The following is a 24982-nucleotide window of genomic DNA, read 5'->3' as shown; positions in this document are numbered from 1 at the left end:
AGAGAAAGATGCTGGACAGGACAAATAATGGTGCAGAGGAAGAAATGTCAGATGGGCAAGAAACCCTGTAAAGGCAGAAGAAACAGAGAAAAACAGAAAAAAAAAGAGACAGCGGGACCAAAGCAAATGAGAAAATAAATTGTTCAAACAGTAAAGGGGTCCAAGTACATTTTCTTAAGTCATTTTGGATGTACTGCAGCACAGATTTTGATGGGTAGAACCAGGGACTGCAAATCCCATATGAATTTGGGATGTGAGTTCACACTAGGACTGGTTGAAAAAATCTCCCTTCTGGAACTGGATCACGAGGCAGCTCTATACACAGCTATTTGATAGTAGGGATGTAAAATGCAAGATCAGTGCCAAACAGATGAAGAGAAGGAAATGAAGGAGACAAGAGGAGAGAGAAGAAATGGAAAGGCCAAACTGGAAAAGAATTTGTAAGTGACTCATGGAACATGGAAAAAAAAAAAAAAAAAAAAAAGACTGGGACCAGCCAAATTCCCAGACAACAAAGGTAGAAATTTTTATTTAATACTTTGTAAAGACTGAGATGTACCTGCTTTGTAAAATGTACAGGAGAAAATGCATTTCTGTCCCTTTTTTAACCAGTATTGCACTGTTTATAGAGTCTGGCTTCCTTGGACAGAGTGATGGTGGTGGTGGGGGGTCTCTATTTCAAAAAACATTTTTTTTTTGTGGCTCCCAATTCTGTATTAGATTGGTAGAGTGGAATGTTGTCACAATTTGGGTTTCTGCCAGGTGCTTGTGACCTGGGTTGGCCACTGTTGGAAACAGGATACTGGGCTAGATGGACTATTGGTCTGACCCAGTATGGCTAATCTTATGTTTATATAGATTAGGGTCTGTCCATGTTCTGCATGTGTGACTGAGGCGAAGGATTCTGATAGCATGTAGTGTCTGTGTAGGAATGTGTAACAGTGCAGTTTGTTCCAGTTTCCCAATAGTAGATATATTGGGGTGCTCCACAGTCCAGTGTAATATATAAGATAGGTGGGTTAGGGCTGTTATGGTGTGGTAAGTTTTGTGTTCTAGGGCAGTCCTGGAGTACCCCCTTGCCAGTCACCACACAAACAAAAGCCCATCTGATTTAAACAAGGTGTCTAGGAGTGGGAGGAATGTGTGTGCTATTCCTGAATATTTTTTACTTTGTAGTTAAGACGACAGGTTGCTTGCTCTGGCCACTCCAGGGACCTCTTCTGTGTCCTGCCTCCTGATGCAACTTACTGTTTCCTTGTAGGCAGGACGCAACAGAGACAGCCTGTATTAATCATTGCCCGCCATAGCACCTGAGCAACAACACAGACACTGCTGTCTAGCTGACATCAACCGGCGCCTATTTTATAAAAGTCTGCTCCCCCTGAGATCAAAACCTGGCTACACCTCTGATGGGAGCAGGCTATGGGGGTATCCTATGAATTTTTACAGTGGGAGAAGATCTTTAAGTGATTGTTGAAGGTATCTGTTTCAAGTGCCTTAATGAAAAATGGATATAAGATCTTATATAACTAGCATTATACTCCCCAACGACTAACATAAAATGTTTTCCTTCTGTCAGCTTTGTGCTGGCGTCTATGTGGAAATGAGGGTGATATGTACCATATTTGGTGGACTTGCACCATAGCCCAGAAATATTGGTCTAATATTTTAAGGTTGATCCATAGCATTACTAAGCTTACATACCCTCTGAAGATGGAGAATTGTCTTCTACATGTAAAGCCAAGGGGAATGCAACCACATGTACATCATTTGATCACTTTTGTTTTGGTGGCTAGCAAGGTAAAATTATGTATCATACCTGATAATTTTCTTTCCCTTAATCATAGCCGATCAACCCATAGACTGGTGGGTTGTGTCCATCTACCAGCAGGTGGAGATAGAGAGCAATCTTTTGCCTCCCTATATGTGGTCATGTGCTGCCGGAAATTCCCCAGTATGTCGATATCAAAGCTCCATCCGCAGGACTCAGCACTTAGAGAATTACACCCACAAAGGGACGCTCTGCCCAGCTCACCACCACCGAAGCGGGGGAGGGGAAATATTCCAGCGCACCACCGCCAGGGCGGTGGGCGGGAAACCACACCCGCCGACGTGGGGGGAACTGGCTTATCCTGCTACCGCAACCGCGGGAGGAGCTGGCTTACCCTAACACCGCCGAAGCGGGAGGGATACAAAGCTACCCTACGGCCGTGCGAAGCGGGAGGGAGCGCCGGCATAATTTAGTTTCAATCCAGCCACCGCCGAAACGGGGGGAGAGGAAGCAGCAGCTCACTGTAACACAAAATCGTCTCAACTCGAAGAGACTTCAATTGGAAGAACTTGAACACGAAGTCCTCGTGAACAGGAAATGAAGACTGAACTTGAACCTGAAATATAACCAGAACACAAACAATACAGATATCTGGGAGGGGCTATGGATTGATCGGCTATGATTAAGGGAAAGAAAATTATCAGGTATGATACATAATTTTACCTTCCATATCATCAAGCCGATCAATCCATAGACTGGTGGGATGTACCGAAGCAGTACTCACCCAGGGCGGGACATGGAAATCCCTGAACGCAACACTGATGCCCCAAACCGGGCCTCGGCCCGAGCAGCCACATCCAAGCGGTAATGTCATGAGAAGGTATGAGCCGACGACCGAGTAGCCGCTCTGCAAATCTCTTCCAAGGAGACAGATCTGTACTCCGCCAACGAGGCTGCTTGTGCTCTAGTAGAGTGTGCCTTCAGCTGAATAGGCAGAATCTTCCCCGCCGCCACATAAGCTGATGCGATCGTCTCCTTGACCCAACGTGCCACTGTAGGCTTAGATGCCTGCAGACCCTTACGAGGGCCTGCGAACAGCAGGAACAGATAATCCGACTTCCGGAAATCATTGGTCACTTCCAAGTATCTGATGATGACCCGTCTAACATCCAGGTATTTGAGCGCAGGGTACTCCTCTGGGTAATCCTCCCTACAAAAGGAGGGTAGGTAAAGCTGCTGATTCACATGGAATCAAGAAACAATCTTGGGCAGGAAGGAAGGCACTGGGCGAATCGATACTCCTGCCTCAGTGAATCGCAGGAACGGTTCTCTACACGAGAGCGCCTGGAGCTCGGAAACTCTTCTGGCTGATGTGATAGCCACCAGGAAGACTGCTTTCAACGTCAGGTCCTTCAGCGATGCCCTTGGCAAGGGCTCGAAGGGCGGCTTCTGCAAGGTCCGTAGTACCAGATTGAGATTCCACGTAGGCACTATCGAGTGCAGAGGGGGGTGCAGGTGATTAACTCCTTTGAGAAAGCGTACCACATCCGGCTGTGAAGCCAGGGAAGCACCCTTCAGACGACCCCTGAAGCAGGCTAGAGCCGCCACCTGGACTTTCAGCGAACTGAGCGACAGGCCTTTCTCCAGCCCCTCTTGCAGGAACGCCAACACTGAAGATATTGGAGCAGTGAAGGGCGATATAGAGCCTGCCTCGCACCATGACGCAAAGGTACGCCAAACCCTGGCGTAAGTGGTGGAAGTAGAGCGCTTCCTCGCTCTCAGCATAGTGGCGATGACCTTGTCTGAGAAGCCCTTCTTCCTCAGCCGCTTCCGCTCAATAGCCAGGCCGTAAGACCAAAGGGGGAGGGATCCTCCATCACCACGGGACCCTGATGTAAGAGGCCCCGCTCCAATGGCAGCCACAGAGGGCCGTCCACCGAGAGTCTGACCAAGTCCGCATACCAGGGACCTCTGGGCCAATCCGGACCCACCAGGATCACCCGGCCCGGATGCTTTGCCACCCGACCTAGCACTCTGCCCATCATGGGCCAGGGCGGGAACACGTAGAGAAGCTCCTGTGCCGGCCAATGCTGGAGAAGAGCATCTACTCCCAGGGATCGAGGGTCCCGTCCTCTGCTGAAAAAGCGTGGCACTTGGCAATTGGCCGAGGACGCCATCAGATCCAGGCTCGGCTGGCCCCAGTGTTTCGTGATGTCCAAGAACACCCGAGCAGACAGTTGCCACTCTCCGGGATCCAAGGTATGGCGACTGAGAAAGTCTGCCTTGACATTCATGACTCCTGCAATGTGGGCCGCCGACAGCTGTTCCAGATTCGCTTCCGCCCACAGGCATAGCTTCATGGCCTCCTTGGCTAGCGGGGCGCTCCTGGTACCTCCCTGGCGATTGACATAGGCCACAGCCGTGGCATTGTCCGACAGGACCCGTACAGGCCTCAGCACCAGTACCGGGAGAAACTCTAGAAGTGCCAACCGAATGGCTCGGAGCTCCAGGAGGTTGATGGACCATTTCGTCTCTGCAGGAGACCAGAGCCCCTGCGCTGTCCGTCCCAGGCAGTGGGCTCCCCAGCCCGTCAAGCAGGCGTCCATTGTGACGACAACCCACTCTGGGGTCGTAAAAGGCATTCCTGCGGACAGGTTGCCTGGTCTCAGCCACCAGCTCAGCGCCTATCGCACCGCTGGATCCAAAGGAAGGCGTACGGCGTAATCCTCCGAGACTGGAGTCCACTGCTGCAGAAGAGAGTGCTGTAGTGGTCTCATATGAGCCCTGGCCCAGGACACTACCTCCATCGTGGCCGTCATGGAGCCCAACAGCTGCACATAGTCCCAAGCCCGAAGAGTAGAGGAGGCTAGGAACTGGCCCACCTGGGTCTGAAGCTTGACGCTCCGGTTGTCCGGCAGGAACACTCTGCCCACTTGGGTGTCGAATCGAACTCCCAGATACTCCAGGGACTGTGTCGGGCGCAGCTGGCTTTTCTCCCAGTTGATGATCCATCCCAGGGAGCTCAGAAGAGCAATGACCCTGTCTGCAGCTCTCCCGCACTCCGCATAGGAAGGGGCTCGGATCAGCCAGTCGTCCAGATAGGGATGGACTTGCACTCCCTCCTTGCGGAGGAAGGCCGCGATGACCACCATTACTTTGGAGAAGGTCCGCGGAGCAGTAGCCAACCCGAACGGGAGGGCTGTGAACTGGAAGTGTCGGCCCAGCACTGCAAAGCGCAGGAAGCGCTGATGAGGCGGCCAGATGGGAATATGTAGGTAAGCTTCCTTGATGTCCAGGGAGGCCAGGAATTCTCCCTTTTTCACCGCAGCTATTACGGAGCGGAGGGTCTCCATCCGGAAGTGCCGAACTTTCAAGGTCCGATTGACTCCCTTGAGGTCGAGAATAGGCCGAGCAGATCCTTCTTTCTTTGGCACCACAAAGTAAATGAAGTAGCGCACCTTGCCAAGCTGATCTACTGGCACTGGGACCACCGCGCCCAGGCGGATCAGGTTGCTCAAAGTCTGCTGCACGGCAGCTGCTTTGACATGAGACTTGCAAGGAGAGTTTACAAACCCGTCTCTTAGGGGTCGGCAGAACTCTAGCTTGTAGCCGTCTCTGATGACTTCCAGAGCCCAAGCGTCTGAAGTTACCCTGGTCCACTCGCCCAGAAACGAGGACAACCTTCCTCCTATCTGCACTGGGCCATGGACCAGGTCCCAGTCATTGGGTACGCGACCCTGGGGGCGGGCCGGAGGATGAACCTCCGGGACGGCGGTCCCTACGACAAGAATGCTGCTTGGGGGAGAAGTTCCGTTTGAAGGAAGCGGAGGCAGAGGAGGCCGACTTGCCTGGGCGATACCTACGGGGTTCCTGGAATCGGCCCTTAGCGGGACCAGGACGGGCACTGCCGGCCCGAGACCTGACCTCCGGCAACCTCTTGCCCTTGGACGTGCCGAGCTCCGTCACGATCTTGTCCAGCTCGTCCCCAAAGGGCAGCTTGCCTTTAAAAGGCAACTTGGCTAGGCGAGATTTAGAGGCATGGTCAGCAGACCAGTGCTTAAGCCAGAGCCACCGCCGGAGCCATGCCCTTGGCCGAGGCTCTCAAAACATCATACAGCAAGTCGGCCAAGTAGGCCAAACCCGACTCCAGGGTCGGCCATTCCGCCCTCCAGGAAGGGTCCGAGGGGGAAGCCCGCTGCAAAACAGTCAGGCACGCCCTAGCCACGTAGGAGCCGCAAACCGAGGCTTGCAAACTCAGAGCGGCCGCCTCAAAGGACGACTTTAAGGCTGCCTCCATTCTCCGGTCTTGGGCGTCCTTCAGGGCAGTGCCACCTTCCACCGGCAGCGCCGTTTTCTTAGTCACGGCAGTGATTAAGGAATCTACCCTGGGCCAGACAAAGGATTCCCGTTCCCCCTCAGGCAAGGGGTACAGATGGGACATAGCCCTGGCTACTTTCAGGCTCGCCTCAGGGGCATCCCATTGCGTTGAAATTAAGGTCTGCATGGCTTCATGAACATGGAAGGTTCTAGGCGGGCGCTTTGTTCCCAGCATAATGGCGAAGCCAGTAGAGGCTGAGAGAGAGCCTTCCTCCGGAGAGGCAATCTTCAAAATGCTCATGGCCTGCACAAGCAGGTTGGGCAAATCCTCTGAGCGAAAAAGCCGCGCTGCAGAGGGGTCGTCCGCTCCATCCGAGCGAGGATCCGTCTCTTCCATCGATTCCGCTAAGGATCTCTGGGAGAACTCAGACACGCTGCCGTCATCCACATCAGAGGAGACCGAGTCCCCTGAGGGTGGAAGATCCACCCGAGGGCGCTTAAGCATAGAGGCCTCATCACCCCGATCAGAGGGGTGGGCAGGGGCAGTATTCTGCATAAGAAAGGCTTGATGCAGCAGCAAAATGAACTCAGGGGAGAAACCACCCAGTCTGTGCATTTCTGCAGCCTGTGCCGCAACCCTAGAGGCGCCCTCCATCTGCGCTCCTAGTAGCGGGGGAGAGGCGTGTTGCACGTCCAAAATGGCGTCCAACGCGAAACTCCAAGAAGGAGCCACGCGGGAAGAAGCTCATTTTAATTTCACCGACTTTTTACTGTCGCCCGATTTAAGGGCGACCAAGCTGTTAACGTCTCCCATCTCGAGGGCGGCCCAAGAAGAAGCCGACCGAGCCGCGTGGCCGGTCACGACCGGGAGGGCGGCCAGCGGGGGATGGGCGCCTAAGGCGGGAAAGGCCGTCGCACTGGAGGAAAAACCGGTGAACTCTCCCGGTTCCGAAAGGGTGCCAAAAAGGGCGACTACCTTCGATCCCCCAGACTTCGCGCCTTCTGACTCGCTGCACCCTACGCCTGGAATAAACTTCCTGAGCCCCTACGTCTTGCCCCATCCTTGGCCACCTTTAAATCTAGACTGAAAGCCCACCTCTTTAACATTGCTTTTGACCCGTAACCACTTGTAACCACTCGCCCCCACCTACCCTCCTCTCTTCCTTCCCGATCACATTAATTGATTTGATTACTTTATTTATTTTTTGTCTATTAGATTGTAAGCTCTTTGAGCAGGGACTGTCTTTCTTCTATGTTTGTGCAGCGCTGCGTATGCCTTGTAGCACTATAGAAATGCTAAATAGTAGTAGTAGTAGTAGCTTCCCCGATAGGCGCGCAAACGCGTTCCGGGGAGCGTCTTTTCGCGCCCTTGCCATCCGCGGCCATAGCCACGTGGAGACCGTTCGGGGAAACCCCTGCCCGCTAGTAAAAGGTAAAAATTACCTGCTTCCTGCTCCGAGCAGCGACGACTTGTTCCAGTGAGCAGCTACAAATGGACGTCCTTTTTGAACGTTTAAAAAAAAATTTTTTTATTTTTAACGGAGCCAACGGGAGAGGGGAGAAAAGGAGGGACCTGGCACCACCAGGTTTGCACTTGCTCACGAAGAGCCCTCAACCCCAGGTACTCAACAAAACCTAAACAATTAGGCTTGGAGACCTAGCCAGAGCTGCTGCTGTGTGACCACACACCTGCTGAGATACAGAACATACTGGGGGAATTTCCGGCAGCACATGACCACATATAGGGAGGCAAAAGATTGCTCTCTATCTCCACCTGCTGGTAGATGGACACAGCCCACCAGTCTATGGATTGATCGGCTTGATGATAGGGAAAATGGCGTTAGCCGCGGCCTGGAGGCAAACTGCACTGCCAAGTCTTGCAGTAGTAGTGTGGAGATTGGACTTTATACATCTGATGTCTAAATTGACAGCCATGCAAACTGGACATTTGGCATCGTATCATAAAGTGTAGGACAGTTATGTGAAGTGGTCTTCTTGTCCGGACTCCTCCCTCCTTCTTGCATGAGAGGAGTTGGGAGATTGGGTAGGGTGGTGGGTTGGGAAGGGGGTCTTTATGGAATAGCTTGGGGTACTGATAGGAAGTTCATTATGTTAGTAAGCTAGTCCGTTTACAGTTGACGATACATCTAATGTGGATTATGACATGCTGTGTTCGGTGGGGTTTTTTTTCAATAAAAGCTATTATAAAAAAATTAAAATATAAAAAAATTTACTATTTTGTAGCTTCGTGTGCCCCCTAGTCCTAGTATTTTTGGAAAGCGTAAACAGACACTTCATACCTACCCGTTCAACCCCACTCATTATTTTATAGACCTCTATCATATCTTCCCCAGTCGCCTTTTCTCCAAGCTGAAGAACCCTAGCCGCTTTAGCCTTTCCTCATAGGGAAGTCGTCACATCCCCTTTATCATTTTCATCGCCCTTCTCTGCATCTTTTCTAATTCCACTATATCTTTTTTGAGATGCGGCGACCAGAACTGAACACAATATTCGAGTTGCAGTCACACCATGGACCGATACAAAGGCATTATAACGTCCTCTTTTGTTTTCCATTCCTTTTCTAATAATACCTAACATTCTATTTGCTTTCTTAGCCACAGCAGCATACTGAACAGAAGGTTTCAACGTATCATCAACGATGACACCTAGATCTCTTTCTTCATCAGTGACTCCTAACGTGGAACCTTGCATGACGTAGCTATAATGCGGGTTCCTCTTTCCCACATGCATCACTTAGCACTTGCTCACATTAAACGTCACCTCCCATTTATTTGTTGCATTTGTATCCCACATTTTCCCACCTATTTGCAGACTCATTGTGACTTACAATAATACATCCTGACAATCGCCAATTAAGAGTAGATAAAACAATTGGTTACATAAAGAGCAAGTGTAACATAATGGATATAATCAATTCAATAAATCAGAAACAGACTGATTAAACAATTCGATAAATCAAAAAACAGATTCTCTAGTAAGTAATGTGTTGGAGTTCCTGTTATTGATTATTATATGTTGGAGTTCCTGGTTTTGATTATTTAGACACCCAGTCTCCCAGGATCGTAAGGTCCTCTTGTAATTTTTCACAATCATCCCGTAATTTAACAACTTTGAATAACTTTGTGTCGTCAGCAAACTTAATTACCTCACTAGTTACTCCCATCTCTAGGTCAATTATAAATATGTTAAAAAACAGCGGTCCCAGCACAGACCTCTGGGGAACCCCACTAACTACTCTTCTCCATTGAGAATACTGACCATTTAACCCTACTCTCTGTTTTCTATCTTTTAACCAGTTTTTAATCCACAATAGGACAGTACCTTCTATCCCATGACTCTCCAATTTCCTTTGGAGTCTTTCATGAGGTACTTTGTCAAACACCTTCTGAAAATTCAGATACACAATATCAACCGGCTCACCTTTATCCACGTGTTCACCCCTTCAAAGAAATGTAATAGAAACAGGCTGGAGTGGGCTTCGACGGCAACTCCAGCAGCTGGAAAATAAGGACAGGTGGACTTCTATGGTCTATGTCTCAGAAATGCCAAAGACAGACCATAATCAAGTACGTAATATCACGTTCATTGTTTTATGAATTGATGAGTGCGACTATTGGGCAGACTGGATGGACCATTCAGGTTTTTATCTGCTGTCACTTACTATGTTACTGTTAATCCTCTCTGCTCCTGGGCTGATGCACACACCACACCTCTGATGCAGGCAGAAGCATCAGATGTCACCTGACCTACTGGCACATGCATGTGGGGAGATGAGTTTTTCCTTTCCTTTTCATTTGTAAAGAGGGGAGAATCAGAAGTCAGAACTCGCCCATGCTTAGTATACCCGATTTGCAATATTAGGAGGAGCTCTATATGGGATGAGGATTGTTATCAATTATGTTATCTTGGAAATGCACATGGAGGTGGAGAGGGGGTAGATGGGAGGGGGGAAATTGAGAAAATATTTTGATAACGAGTTGTATGGCATTGTACCATAATTACTTGTCTTATGTATCCACACCTTGTATTTCTCGACAATTGTTGTTAATAACTAGTCATCAATAAAAAGTATTCCAACTAAAAGCTGTACTACACTGTAAAAGGGTTCTGCACTGGATGATGTGGATGAGAACATGGCCTGTTTGAGAACAACACGGCCCGTTTGTCCTCGAAGAATCAGCTTTTATGTAATACCCGCCTGCCCCCTCTCCCTTCCGCCCACCCACAAGCCATGTAAAAGTGATGTTGCACCTAAAAAAGGATCAAGACTTCCTCACAGAGCACCTCCCGTTCTCTGTCCCCCACAAAAATCACCATACCCAGAGTCCTCTCCCGTTGCCCCCACAAAGATCAGTAACCTGTAATACAAATTAGACATTGCTCTTTAGACACAAACTGGCTATCACCCTAGGGATGTGGAGCCATACCCCACTGGGGAATGGTGAACCTCCAGTTCTTGATCTTGAGGTATAGCAGACTCCCCAAAAATCAAGTTTTCCAACATCAAAGCTTGGCTTTACCTCCTCTTGTCAGTCACAGCGTGAAGTTGTTTTTTTTTTATTTATACGAAGTCTTTATTGAAAATGCACTCTTTACAGCATACAAGATTTAACAAACTGTAAATACATTATCACATCTAAATTCAGACAGCATTAATACCATGTAATACAGCTCTTCAATATAACGTAGCATCTTTGTGCATCTGTTAGTAACTTCAATATTTATAAGAGTTTTCAAAGTTAACATCCCTCCGTCACAGCGTGAAGTTTAAGCAGCCTGGGATAATCGTTCACTCCCCAACCTGTTCTCCCCTGTCCTCGGAAGCAAATGGTGATCTCACTGGGCTGCCATCTTGACTCAACATGCCTCTCATGGGCCTAGTTGATTGTGTCGTGGAAGGTTAGAGTCTCCTTGAGCAGCTCAAATAAGTTTTCGTGCCTCTTTTGGGGTGGCCAAGAATCTTTTCCTGCCGTTGGACACCACCACCAGTTTGGCAGGATACCACATGCCCACACGTAAACCTCTGTTTTGTATTTACAATTTATACTGAAACAGTTCTTTTTGTTTCCATAACTTTTCCAAGCTAAATCTAGGAAAATGTGAATCGCTGCCATAACAGATTGAACTGTCTCACTCTCTGCAGCATGAGGTCAGTCTCTCGGAAGCACAAGTTTTACTACAAATGCGCGTGGGGGTAATGCCAACTCAGAAGGGGTCTTAGTTCTTTGTGGGCCCTTTCAATTTCAAACTTCAGTGATGCAGTCGTCTCAGGGAAACAGGCACGGAGCAAATTTTGAACATATGTCACTGGGTCTCTACCCTCTCTGCCTTCTGATATGTCAAGAATTCAGATATTAAAGTGTCCGCTCCTCCATTTTTTTCCCAACAGGAGTTCCACCTGTTTTTGTAATGTGCCTCTCAAGGATCTCTCTCCCAGTCTTGCTCTAGTACATGTATTTTCGATTTGAACACATCCAAGTGAGTAGTAAGGGCTTCAAATCAGTCTTCCAATCTGACCACCACCAGATCTACGATTTCCGGCTTAGCCCCTCTAATTTCCTTAAGAACAAAGTCCCAAATTGCTTCAGGCGTCGTAGTATGTCATCTCTCACAGCCATAGCTGTTGGGGCAGATGACGTAGACTTAGCTGGACTACTGGGACCTCTACTTAAGTGCCCCACTTTAGCTGCATAAATGTCTAATGGAAGCAGGGCGATTCGCCCTCACATTTTATGAGTCCCTGAGGTCTAAGGGAAGATCCAGCCAACAAGCAACAGGATTGTAAAACTCCTCAAGGCTATCAATCTCAAGACTGAGCCACCATGAACCAGAGGGAGCATGTCTAGACTTTTCTGGCTCACCAACTCCCGTTGTCTTTCCTCTCCACAGATTGCAGCTACAAGTGCTAGAGAGAGCACCAGAGGGGATCCCTCTGAGAGCTCTTCTTGCATGGGCTGTTTCAGTGGGACAATTCTCACCTGGGCCTCTTTTCAGCAGACACCTCAGTCCTCTCACTCTCTCTTTGGCCAGATGACCTGGGCTGGGCGAACCTTCAGCCTGCCCCCATCAGCCAAGGGGGCACAGCACTCCTTACATGGGTCTCCGATTAGGCATCGCCGTATCCACCTAGTCAGCTTCCTTTCTCCGTCCTGCTGTGGTGAGCCTCTTGCGGCTCGCTCATCCTGCCTCTTGCGACTTGGGTCCACACACCCAGAGGCTCAAGGCTGAGATAGCTGCTTCCCAGTGCTCCGGAGTCATACATCAGCTGCACCACCACAGGAGGTATCCCCGGGGGCCTCAGCGACCTCCAGGGGTTTCCGATGTGTGGTCGGTGGGCAAAGAAGCAAAGAAGCATTCGAGTTCTGCAGGAAGTTTTTTTTTTTTTTTTTTAAATAGTTGGAAAACACCAACACTCAAAGATTAAAACCCCCCCAAGGACTAACTTTCAGACTAGGACTGCACAGGCTTACCACCTCTACCATCTGCTGGAGACTGACTGGCTCTATGGGGACTGCACAGATCACTTATAAGTTAATTAGATGTCAGTGGTTCTCAGTCTCCATTTTCTGGAAGGAGTGCATAACTCATATACCTCTGTCAGTCTGGGAAGACACTACAGAAAATCTACTTCCCGACACAATGGCAATCAGGGCTGAAAATATTCCAAAAGCCACAGTACCTGGTGTCTAAAATTCAGAAAAGCAATGAAAGCAAAAGTAGATTAAAAAAAAAAGGCACCACACAACATGCAAAACAGCAACAGAGTGAGGAAACAGCAAGGAAAGTTTTCACAAGCTCAAAAAATTGACTGGTATCTAAGTTTCCCATTTCCTCTTTTGCAGACAGTCAAGATTACTTTGGAAACATGCCTTCATAAAAAGTAATTTGACAAAATCAGTGAATATCACATCAATGTTATATACAGAGATCTAAGCATACCTGTTGTATCAACTCTGCAGACTCCTCTCTGACAATTCCTGGACCAGCTTTAGGGGCTACATTAGTCCGCTGTGCAACCACAGACCTTTGGGGAGCTGAAATGAACATAATCATTATTACTACAACAAAAGCCAGGCAGACGAGACCAGACATTGTGCTCCCCCTCAGAGCCAGCTTTCACCGAAAGAGCAGTGTAACTGTTATAGAGAAAAGTGATTTGTTTCCCCCCCCCCCCCCCCCCCCCGAGTCTCCCTGTGCACAAGCCCTTCTCCCTTTCAGTGGTACAAGTACCAATTCGAGCCATTTTCTTTAAAGCAGCTGTGGATTCTGTTCTTGCAGATCTTGCCTCTGTTGCTCCAACCAAACTGTCATCTAGAAGAGGTACAGCAACTTGTTACACAGACAGACACTTTGTAGCCTGAAGAAGCTTGAGGAAAGTTCATTATTGTAATTCCAAATCACTGCTCTCTTTTGGCTATTATTGTAATTCCAAATCACTGCTCTCTTTTGGCTGAAGGGAAATACTATCAGCCCACCCCCACATCTGGCTCAATTCTCCATTCTCAAAGGAAGCATTCCAGATTAAGAATAAATCACGCTTTAACAGCAACACTTACATTCTAAAACAGTTTAGAAATGTTATTAAGAATGGGATATGGCATCTTGCAAAATTCTCCATGACATGCACTTACCTGCACTGCTGGAGTTGAGCATTTTCCTAGGTTTGCTCAAAACGGAAGCGGAGAGAGTAGGTGCTACCACTGTCTCCTGGCCTTGGCGAGCTGCAACAGGATCATACTCTTTTCCATCATAATTTGCATCAAAAAACTTCTTGAACCACTGAACAAATTCAAAATTGTCCTGAAATTTTCCTTTCACTAGTTTGTCCACAGGGATTATCTACATAGAAAAATAAAAAATCTATAAAGATTTTGTCAACTAGAAAAACAGATTCTAGAAAACAATCTATCATCTTCAGTTCAAGGTAAGGATCAGAGCTGTTTCAAGAGAGCATTTCTTACTTTCATCTCTAAATGCCTCCTTGTGCCCCATAACCAGCCTGGCTTATTCTATTACCAACTGTATTTATTCCAATTTCAATAATAAACATATTACACCACCACTGTATTTCTTTTGCCATTCAGTTTCATTATGGAATGAGTTACCAAAAGACTTGAGAGCTGAGGCTGGCTTGAGAAAGTTTAAGATCCCGCTCAAAACTTTTTTTCCATCAAGCATTCAACGTACTTAAGGGGATAGGAGGATTTATTGAAGTTGCTGCAATTTGAATGTTTGAGTGTATGGATTAGATCTTTTCTGTTGACAAACATCCATTGCTCAGTCATTCGAAATACTGAGGACGCATCACAAAAAACTACTTTACTTTCTTCTGTCTTCATCTGCTGTTTGATGGGTATAACCCACAAGTGGACTGATCTGTTGGGACTAAAGGAAAGTAAATTATCAGGTAAGATATAACTTTTCAATTTTTTTTATCGGGCTATAAAATCCTTGAATGATCTACCTTTAGTTATTAGATCTGAATCTAACTATATGAAAATACATAGAAAATGAAAAACATTTTGGGTTTCTCAAATTCCTAAATATTAAGCGTTTGTTACAGTAAGAATCCATTTAGACTTTGTGGTTAAGTAATTCCTAATGATTATGTTCCAGAAATAACTGGTGGTTCTTAATATTAAGTACTATATATTTTTTTCTAATATAACTCACACCACGAGCAATATTTTATGAAATAGCACTCCTTCCCAAGGGAAAAAATGACTGAGGCACAAAATGGACTGCTGTTTCCTCAGTGCCAGTTCTCAAGGTCACTTCCCTCTCCTGAGAGAATATGACAAGAGGAACAAGAAAGCCTGCAGACACATTTAACAATGTAAGGAGAAAGTCCTTGGTATAAAAATCTGTAATGAAATACTGTACAGTTGAATCACATCAGCAGTTACTGGAGTATGTTGAATTAGAGATCTACCAAGTAGGAGCTAAGGCATAATCAGGATACAAGCTTCCACAAAGGAAGGCAGATAAACCCAAAAGAGAAACAAAGTGAATAATGGAAGGATAGTAAAAATCCTACCCCTAAAGGTAGCCAGAATTTTTAAGGGAGGGCTTGTGGATCTGTTGAGACTAAAGGAAGGTAAATTATCAGGTCAAATGTAATTTTTCCTTCCTTATCATCCCAACAGATTAGTCCACTTGTGGGATGTAAGAAAGCAGTTCAAAGAGGGAAGTAAATGCATACAAGCCAAGAGGCATAACTATAAGTATAGGGAACCAAAATAAATCAGCTGAGCAGAGTCTAAGGGGAAATTAGGTCTTACCTGCTAATCTGCTTTCCTTTAGCTCCTCTAGACCAGCACAAATGGGCTATACACTTCTACCAGCCTACTGATACCGAGAACCACCGAGTTTTAAATAAGCCTACAAGTGAGCTGTGCAGTCCCCTGAAAGTCAGTCTATGAATAGCCAAGCAGAAACCCCTGAAGAGGAAAGAGAACACACCCCAAGCGAGCATCCTTCTCAGAATGCAGCGCCCTAGGGCTAAAAAGACCTAGGACTCCAGCTTGCGCTGCCTAGAGCCAATATAGCAACCAGCACAAACCGGGCAACGTATGCAAGGTAGACCCAACACTATTTTATTGGCTTATCCTTCTTGGGATGATTTTTTTTTTTTTTTTAATCAAATCACGCCATGTAAGAGAAATCTCATGTGATGCTGAACTGCTAAGCAGGCACAGGTGAGAACTATTCCCAGGCTCCAATGCTTTTATCAACTTTCTTACCTCGCTATTCCTCTTTCTGCCTTCTTGTAAGAGTTTAGCAATCTTGTCGGGGTGAGATAAAGTTTTCAGCAGGTGTGGCATCTAAAATTTCCCGGACAGAGTGGACTCGCCAGAAGGCAAGTGATTCCAAGATGGCGGAGGACAACGTGACCGGGTTTCATGCAGTCAGCTCCACATGGGTATCGGGGATAGCAGCAGAGGTTAAAGCAGCCTTTGTTCCTGCTCTTGAATTACAACTTTGAGACATCAGCGGCTCTGGGATCGGTGGACTCAAAGATGGAACAGTTACAATCTAACTTCTCACAGTACCAACGCCTCTTTGATGTTGAGGATCAGCTTTTAACACCAAGAGACGCAACAGCAGAGTCTGCAGACCAAGTTAGAGCATTTAGAGGAGAAAATGGATGACCTAGAGAACCGCACCAGATGCAGCAATCTCCATTTTCATCAAGGAGTCAGACCTGTGGGGTTTACGGAAACATGGCTGAAGCAGGAGCTGAAAATTCAAGCTACTGCAGGTCAGTTGTGCATAGAAAGTGTACCGGTTGGGCCCACTGAAAGTGACTGATCACCATAGACAGTCATTACTAAGCTTATAAATTATGCCCTCAAGCAGGAGATCCCAAGAGCTATGACAGCAACAGGCTCTTTGAAATATGAAAGTCATTCTGTGATTTCAGGATTTCTCTGTAGCAGTGGCGGTAAGGTGAAAGAAGCTTGTGCCAGCTTGCTCCTTGCTACATAAGAAAACAGTCCCTTCCATATTGCTTTATCCCGCCAAGCTATGAGTCTAGAATGACTGTAAAGTGCATATTTTTTCACAGGCTGCAAAGGCCCTGCATTTTGCTGAACAGATACCAGATCTTAGAGAACTGCCGATTGGAATTAACCTGAATTTTTGACTATTGTGGCTTAAGGGTGCTGATTTTACTTTGTCTGTGGTGTGACTGTGTGCCTTGGAATCCTGCATTTAGGCGGATTTGGGACTTGGAGCATTGTCTTTGTTATTCCTTGAACTGTAGACTTTACAGATATTGGTCCTATCGCTTGACTGGTTTGCCTTTGGAACTTACAACTAACTTTGCCTTTCTTGCATTTTTATATTGGGAAGTGGCAGGAATTGGAGAGTCCCAGGGGGAGGTTTGGAGAGGTCTCCTATTGTGATCTACATGTATTGCCAGGGAACAACTTTGGGGTTATAGTGTTGGTGACTGGGAGGAGTAGGTGCTCATTCAGATGCCCCGGCGGGCTGTGCTCAAGATCCTGGAAATTCTCGGTAGTTGAAGCATCAACCTTTCTTTCTATAGACTGCCAATAATTTCCTTTGGGTTTACAGACATCCCCCTGGTGTGTGGACAACTAGATCATCTTCTTTCATATACTTTGCTATGGGATATTTAGAACTATCCTTTGGCTGCTTATTCCAAGGAAGTGTTTGTTTTTTTTGTTGTTTTGTTTAGTCCCATAACAACTGATGGTTGATGTTATTTTATACTAGGAAAAAAGGCCCGTTTCTGACACAAATAAAACGGGCGCTAGCAAGGTGTTCCTCGGACTGTGTGTGTTTTACAGAGTGTGTGTGAGAGTGAGTGTGTGACAGAGAGAGAACGTGTGAGTGTGTGTGACAGAGAGAGAGTGAATGTGTGAGGGTGTGTGACAGAGAGTGAGACTGTGTGCGAGAGAGTGTGTGTGTGTGTGTGTGTGTGTGTGTGTGTGTGTGAGAAAGAGTGTGTGCCAGGGGCCCCTCCCTCCTACCCACCCAGTTCCAGGGTCGTTGCCCCCCCTCTCTCCCTTCCTCCCAGTTCCAGGGTCATTGCCCCCCTCTCCCCACCCCCCCACCCTCCAGCCACCCTGCGATGTTTAAGTGAAAAATTAGGGAGCTGTGTAGTGTAACAAAACGCACCTGCAACATTGTGAAGCTGACTCCGTGGCTTCATTGAAGTGAAGGGTTGGTAAGGTTCGTCAGATTCTTGAGTCTGTAACCATCTCTCTCGGCACTGCCCTAGCGCCTCTGATAGGTCCGCCGCCCTAGACGTCAAAACTTGATGACGTTGCGGACGTCAAAACGTGACAACGTTGAGGGCAGCAGACGTATCAGAGGCGCAAGGATGGGGCCGAGAGAGATGGTTACAGATTCACGAATCTGATGAACCTTATGAACCCTTCACTTCAGTGAAGCCACGGAGTCAGCTTCAGAACGTTGGCGGTGCTTATGAACCTTTCACTTCAGTGAAGCCACAGAGTCAGCTTCAGAACGTTGGAGGTGCTTTTTATTATAGTAGAGATTTGTTAGGGATGGAGTTAAATCCAATTTCTTTTCTTTCCCTATGTGTGCTTTGTTTCATACCAACAGATAATTGATGATGCCCTATGTTTGTTAGGGATGGAGTTTAATCCCTTTTTTCTTGTCTTTTTGGCTGCCTTGCTTCATACCTCCTAATGATTGGCATTACCTTAAATTTGTTAGGGATGAAGTTAAATCCCACTTGTCTTTCTCTTCTCTTTTTATTTTTGCAGCAGTTATTATTGAAGCCATCTTTTGTGATACAGAGGGACGACTTGTAGTACTTGTGGCCGAGGAGGAAGGGCATCACATGGACTCTGGTCCTCAATGGTTGGGCTCTTAATTAGGGAGGAGGGGAGGGGGGCAAGGTAGGTTTTTTTTTTTTTTCTGTTTTTGGTTGTTAGCAGTTCTGTTGGATTGCAACTTAAGGAAAACTTGTGGCTGCAGCCTCTGAATCCTTGCCGCGTGCATTATACCCTGCCCAATTTGGTGTCAAAGCACACTCCCAGATATTCCAAGGTCTGCGATGGATCCAGATGACTCGACCCAGTTGATGACCCAGCCCAGAAGGCTGCAGTACTTGCACAATCCTAGCTGTGACTGATGCTTTCTTGGAAGGACTTCGCCCAGATGAGCCAATTATAGAGATGGTGGTGTGTCAGTGGCAACAGCCCTTCGCAAGGAAGGCATCTTGTCTCACCTCTAACACCTCTGAAAATGTGCGGGAAGCAGTAGCCAAACCAAAGGGGAATGCACAAAAAACAGATAATGCTGTCCAAAAACAGCAAAGCGAAGGAATCTCTGGTGAGCCTGGTGAGTGATATGCAGGTAGCCCTCCATGAGATCCAGAGAAATTAGAAATTCTCCAGGCTGGACTGCCACAATAACCAATCTTGAGAACCACAGTGTAAATGGAATAACAAAACCATGCCCAGCAAAATGATGAGTCTCCCAGATAGCCTTCATTTTCCACTGGGCTCTAGAAAGGCGTCTCGACAATAGATGGGCAAACTCCAAGGAGTAGCCTTCCCGAATAGCCTCGAGATCCCACTGGTCTGAAGTAATCTGGGTCCACCTCCGATAAGTCTCTTAACCTTGCACCTACTGGGAGCAAAGGTTGGACCCAAACACTTTCATTGGGAGGTTAGCCAAGGGGCAGATGAAGAAAAATCGGAATGTGAGCCCCCCTTTGCTACCCCCCCCCTGAAAGGACTGCACCTTCTGAAAGAATGACTGCACTGAGAACCACCTTCCCCCTATTTAGCATACACCGGTGAGCCTCGCTATTTATTTGTGACATTTATATCCAATAAAAATTCTACCTTATAAACCCTGGTATTGGCGGTGTATCACAATTTTACATGAATTAAATTGTGGAGAAAAAAAGACTTCAGAAACCATGGAGTTATCTCTGTTATAGGTAAACCTTTCAATATTCAGAGAGCTCCTCTTATATGGTAGAGGCTCATTCAAACCGCCATTTCTTCAGTGAGATAAACATTAAATCAGTACTTAGCTTGGATAGTAGTCGTGCAGCAAATGTAAATTACTTTCAAACAGCATACATTAGCTTTAACGCCCAACAGGAGAACCCTGTTTCGCCTCAATCAGGCTGTTTCAAGGGCTAGACTTTGTATCCAAAAATTCTATCCACAGCTCCACACAATCACCACGCTCATTGCCTCTTCTTGGCGTTTTTAAATTCTTGGGAGACTTCCCTTCACAATTTATTTATTTTATTTATTTGTTGCATTTGTATCCCACATTATCCCACCTCTTTGCAGGCTCAATGTGGCTTACAATACATCATGAGTAGTGGAAGAATGCTAGAAAATAAACATTTAGTATTACAGAAGGATCTTGGTCAACATGATGATAATAAGACATAGTAATAGTATACAAGCAGATATGATACAGTTCTGAATATAAATGGGCGAGTTGTGCATATTCACATTGGTTGATCTTTGTGGTACGCTTTATTAAAGAGATGGGTCTTCAGTAGTACACGGAAGTTCGTTCTTTCGTAGATCAATTTCAAGCTGCGCAGCAACGCGTTCCATAATTGTGTGCTCAGGTAGGTAAAGTTTGATGCATGCATTAGTTTGTATTTCATACCTTTGCAGTTGGGGAAGTGCAAATCAAGGAATGTGCGGGATGATCTTATGGCATTCCTAGGTGGTAGGTCTATCAGGTCTGGCATGTAAGCTGGTGCGTCACCATGGATAATTTTGTGAACTAGTGAGCATATTTTAAACGTGATGCGTTCCTTAAGTGGGAGCCAGTGTAATTTTTCTTGTAGGGGCTTAGCACTTTCAAATTTTGTTTTGCCAAATATGAGTCTAGCTGTTTGAAGTTTCCTCCATTTCGCCAACCTTCCTCTAAGACGTGTACCAATCAGCATTTAGAAAATTCAAAACAACCCAATCCATTTAGAGAAATGCTTTCCACTCTATTGATATATTTAAACCTTTAGGAATTACAGTTTTCAATAAATATATCTCTGTTCCTTTTGTCTTGGCGTACGTCTAACATCTCCTCTTCGCTCTGTCACGTGGATCTATTCCAAAACTATGCATTGTAATTCTGAAAACTCATGTTGGTTCAACAAACAATGAGAAACTAAAGGTTCGTAAGTTTTTTTTTGCTTGTATACAATGTCGATGTTCAATTAGACGTGTTTTCAACATACGTGACGTCTGTCCCACCTAATATAAAAGTCACAAGGGCATGTCAAGAGGTAAATCACATTCATAGATTGACAATTAGTAGACGCTTTAAGCACATACAACTTTCCCGTGTGCACATCAGTGCAGTTATCTCCATTGATCATATTCTGACATACTGAACACTGTCCACATGCATTATGATATCCCTTTAAATTTTCTACAGTATTCAGTCGATTCCACGTATCTGCTGGGCATAATAAATCACTCAAATTGTGATACACCGCCAATACCAGGGTTTATAAGGTAGAATTTTTATTAGATAATAATTGATTGATATTCTACTGATTCCAACATTGATCTCAGTGACATTTATAGCCCACATTATCTCAAATTAGTTTGAGTTCAATGTGGCTTACAATAAACAGTATAGGATACATAAAGAATAATACAAAGAAAGTAATTTGTTGTAAGAATCCAATTTTACAATACATAAACATACTGGGATAGCTATGGATGTTTAACATTTAGAAAATCTATTATGAATAAAAGAAGAAAAGAAAGAAGGTTTGGATGTTATAGACTTTAACAATCTGTCTGAAATTCTAGAACAATCCATTGAAATAGTTCCGCAAAGAGCCACTCTTTTGGTTTCGTTGGTATTTGAACAAGATCTCAATGCAATATTGAAATTATACTTTAAATTCTCAAAGGTTCCTTTTTATGGAACAAAAGTATGGATATTTCCAGATGTTACTAAAGTAACGCAAGAACGTAGAAAATTATTTTTGGCATTGAAACAGGATGTTCTTAAATTGGGTGGTTCATTTTTGTTAGTTTACCCTTGCAAATGCTTGGTCAGGTTTAGTGGGATAAAGTATGTATTCTATGACTCAGAACAGCTAAAATCTTTTCTGGACATGAAACAGCTTAACCTAGAATTAGTTAAATGACATGTGACGATTACACACAAACCGCATTTTCTACATATTTATGTTACTATGCCTGTATAAAACGCCACTAAACTGTAACATCCCCCTCAATTTGAGGTCTAAGGAAGCATTTACAATTTTTCTTATACTTATTTCTTTAACGTTTGTATTTTGCTGTTTTTCTGTAACAAGTGATAGGCTTGTAAGAAATTGGCAAATCTTATAAATAAAAATTAAAAAAAAAAAGAAAATCTATTATGAATGAGAAATTGTACATGAACCCAAGAGAAAGTTAATGGTAAATATTGTAATAACCAATTCAGGTAGTAATTGTTTGCGATATGGTTGTTCTTTGTGAGGGTTTGTTTGAATAGGAACGATTTGAGGATTTTGCAGAATCTAGCATATTCCTGTATATTTCTTTTTCTCTTTTTTTTTAACAATAAATTTTTATGAATAATAAAAAGAACAAATTTGTCCATTTTCAATGCAAGAAAGCAAAACACAAAAAAAAAAAAAAAAAAATCATCAATGCACATAGCATACAACATACTTTAACATAATATCCCTCCCCACCCCCCTCCAACGATCTTGCAGTAATCGATCCAGGTGAGACCACTCATCTGCCGATGGGTCAAAACAACCCACCCAACGATCCATTAATTTCTGTAGTTCTCCCATCAACTTTAACTTCAGGATCCAACTAAATAATATAGGGCCATTGTCCTGCTTCCAATTGGCGGCAATTACAGTATTTGCTAAAGCAAAACAGAGGCGCTTAAGCCTGCGCTGCCATTTCAGACTTCTTTGATTGCCCAGACCAAGCAAATACCACTTAGGATCACATGGGCACTGAGTGCCTAAAGCTGTAGACATACATTGAGTAATAGCCTGCCAAAACCCCCACTCAGGACCAAATATGAAAAAAAAAAAAAAAACGAACCCACTTCTTTGCCACATCTCCAACATAGATGGATCCAGGGAACATAACTTTGATCCTGTCCAGTGTATAATACTACCTACTCAAAACTTTAAATGCATTTTATCAATACACAAAGAGGCTTTCTTTACCTCCATACACACTGCCTTCCAATCATTCACACTCCAAATCCCCCTTCCAAGCCTTCATATAAGGATGCTTAACACATTCCCTCTAAAAAAAAAATCTTTAAATGTGATTGTCCCTTTTAACTTCCTTAGGGAACCCCACAAATTTTCAAAGTGCCCCGTATCATTCAGATCCTCTCTTAACAACCCGACAGCCCATATAATGCTTAAGTTGTAAATATGGAAATACATCAGATGGGGACAACCCGTGAGTTTCCTGCAACTCCGCAAATGAGCGCATTTCCCCCACATCCAAAAAAATCCCTAAAACAAACAAGGCCCTCTTTGGGCCCAAGTAAGAAAAAGTGGCTTCCTAACCCCCACCAAAAAAAGCTGTTTCTTGGGCAACATGCGCAAATGATGAGTCACAAGAACCCCACAACCTAGACTTTAGAAAACCCCACAGGGATAGCAAATGAGACACAAATGGTTTGAGAGAGTCGTTCATAAGCTGGAGTGGAAAGGGAAGCCCATAAAACTGCATCCAGAGAGAAATCCTTCACAAAGTGTTGTTCCAATATGACTGCGGGAGAATGAGTCCCATGGCTCCAAATAGAAATAAGCTTTAATTGCGCAGCCCGATAATACCACACTATATCAGGCATACCCCTACCACACACTTCTACTGATCCTCACATCACCTTCTTAGCTAACTGCGATGGACACCCCCCCACCACCACCAAACAAAACCAGAAATATGTCAGACTGTAGCCTCAAAAGCTCTGATCTCAGCATCGACAGAGGCAAAGACTGAAACAAACAACAATCGAGGCAACAGATTCATTTTAAGTGTTGCAATCCTGCCCCACCATGAAATCCATCCGTCCTTCCAACTATGCAAATCCCGACGTAACTGTGTCAACAAGGGGGTATAGTTCAAAGCATATAATTTAGTGAGATCTTTTGGAATCTGGGTATCTAGATACTGAAAACTAACTCTTGCTCTACGGAAAGCAGAAAAAAGCAGCAATCTACTCTCCTTTGCCTCTGGAACAGTAATCCCAGAAGTTCTGATTTATCATAAATTAACTTTAAATCCAGATAGGTTCCCAAAATTAACAAGTTGTCGGGTTATAATGGGCAAAGTGAGGTGAGGCATGTGTACATAAAACAATACGTCATCAGCAAACAGCACTATCTTGTGTTCCTCTTCTCTATCAGAAAATCCTCGTATATCAGGTTGAGGCTGAACCCTGCTATCAAAAGGTTCAATAAATAATGCAAATAATAATGGCGAAAGTGGGCAACCCTGCCGTGTTCCCCTCAAAACCTGAAACTGTTAATTTTAATTCAAGCTACAGGGGCCTCATATAGAAATTACAACCAACCCAGAAATTTAGGTCCACAACCCATTCTGCACAAGACCTCCCAAAGAAAGGGCCATTGCACCATATCAAATGCTTTCTCAGCATCTGTTGTCAATAAAGCCAAAGAATCCCCCTGGGTCTGCGCTGCCTAAATAATATTCAAAGTCCTCCATATGTTATCCACCACCTGTCGCTGGGGCACAAAACCAGATTGATCAGTGTGAATAAGTTGGGAGAGAACCCTACTCAGCCAGTTAGCCATAACCTTTGCCAATAACTTTACATCCACATTAAGCAATGATATCGGCCTATACGAGCCACAAACAGTAGGGTCCTTCCCTGGTTTTAAAATTACTGAAATCCCTGCTTCATGCATACTAGGCGGGAGTGATTTACCTTCAAAACAAGCATTCCCTACCCTCCACAAAAGTGGGACCAGATCTGTAGCAAAAAGCTTATAAAATTTTGCAGTGTACCCATCCACCCCAGGTGCCTTGCCACCTTTGAGATCTTTTATCACCGTTTGAATCTCAACAGTTATGAAACCCTCTAACCCTTCTCAATCAGTGTTTTTAACTCCACTAATCTAGCCCCAGCTATATACTCTGAAATCATAGAAAGTGGAACCTCCACCTCCTTAGACTATAATTTAGTATAAAATTGGACAAACTGTTGCTAAATGTCTACGTCACGGAAATTAAGAACATCTTTAGGCTCCTTAATTTTTGTAATAGTATACATTAACCGAAGCTTCCAAAGATGACGAGCCAACATTCGCCCTGCCCCATTACTAAATTCAAAATACTTCTGCCCCACCTGAAACTGTTGTAGTTCACG

At 45.2% G+C, this 24982-nt stretch overlaps 1 protein-coding gene across 5 annotated transcripts in view; it reads right to left on the bottom strand.

The window, feature by feature from the left end:
- The window catches only part of MAPRE1 (microtubule associated protein RP/EB family member 1), a 171456-nt gene that overhangs the window by 65545 nt on the left and 80929 nt on the right, over window positions 1-24982 (bottom strand). For 4 of the 5 annotated variants that reach the window (XM_030211661.1, XM_030211665.1, XM_030211664.1 and 1 more), the window contains exons 4-6: window positions 13741-13948; window positions 13340-13420; window positions 13049-13143 (exon numbers count right to left, since the gene is read on the bottom strand). In XM_030211661.1, the coding sequence (XP_030067521.1) occupies window positions 13049-13143; window positions 13340-13420; window positions 13741-13948 (384 nt within the window). The remainder of the gene's footprint in view (window positions 1-13048; window positions 13144-13339; window positions 13421-13740; window positions 13949-24982) is intronic. The other variant, XM_030211666.1, reaches the window with a different exon arrangement.

This window comes from Microcaecilia unicolor, chromosome 8, assembly GCF_901765095.1.
Source record: "Microcaecilia unicolor chromosome 8, aMicUni1.1, whole genome shotgun sequence".
Classification (NCBI taxonomy): Eukaryota; Metazoa; Chordata; class Amphibia; order Gymnophiona; family Siphonopidae; genus Microcaecilia; species Microcaecilia unicolor.
Note: the sequence above shows the minus strand (reverse complement) of the source record. Positions and strands in the feature narration are given on the sequence as shown.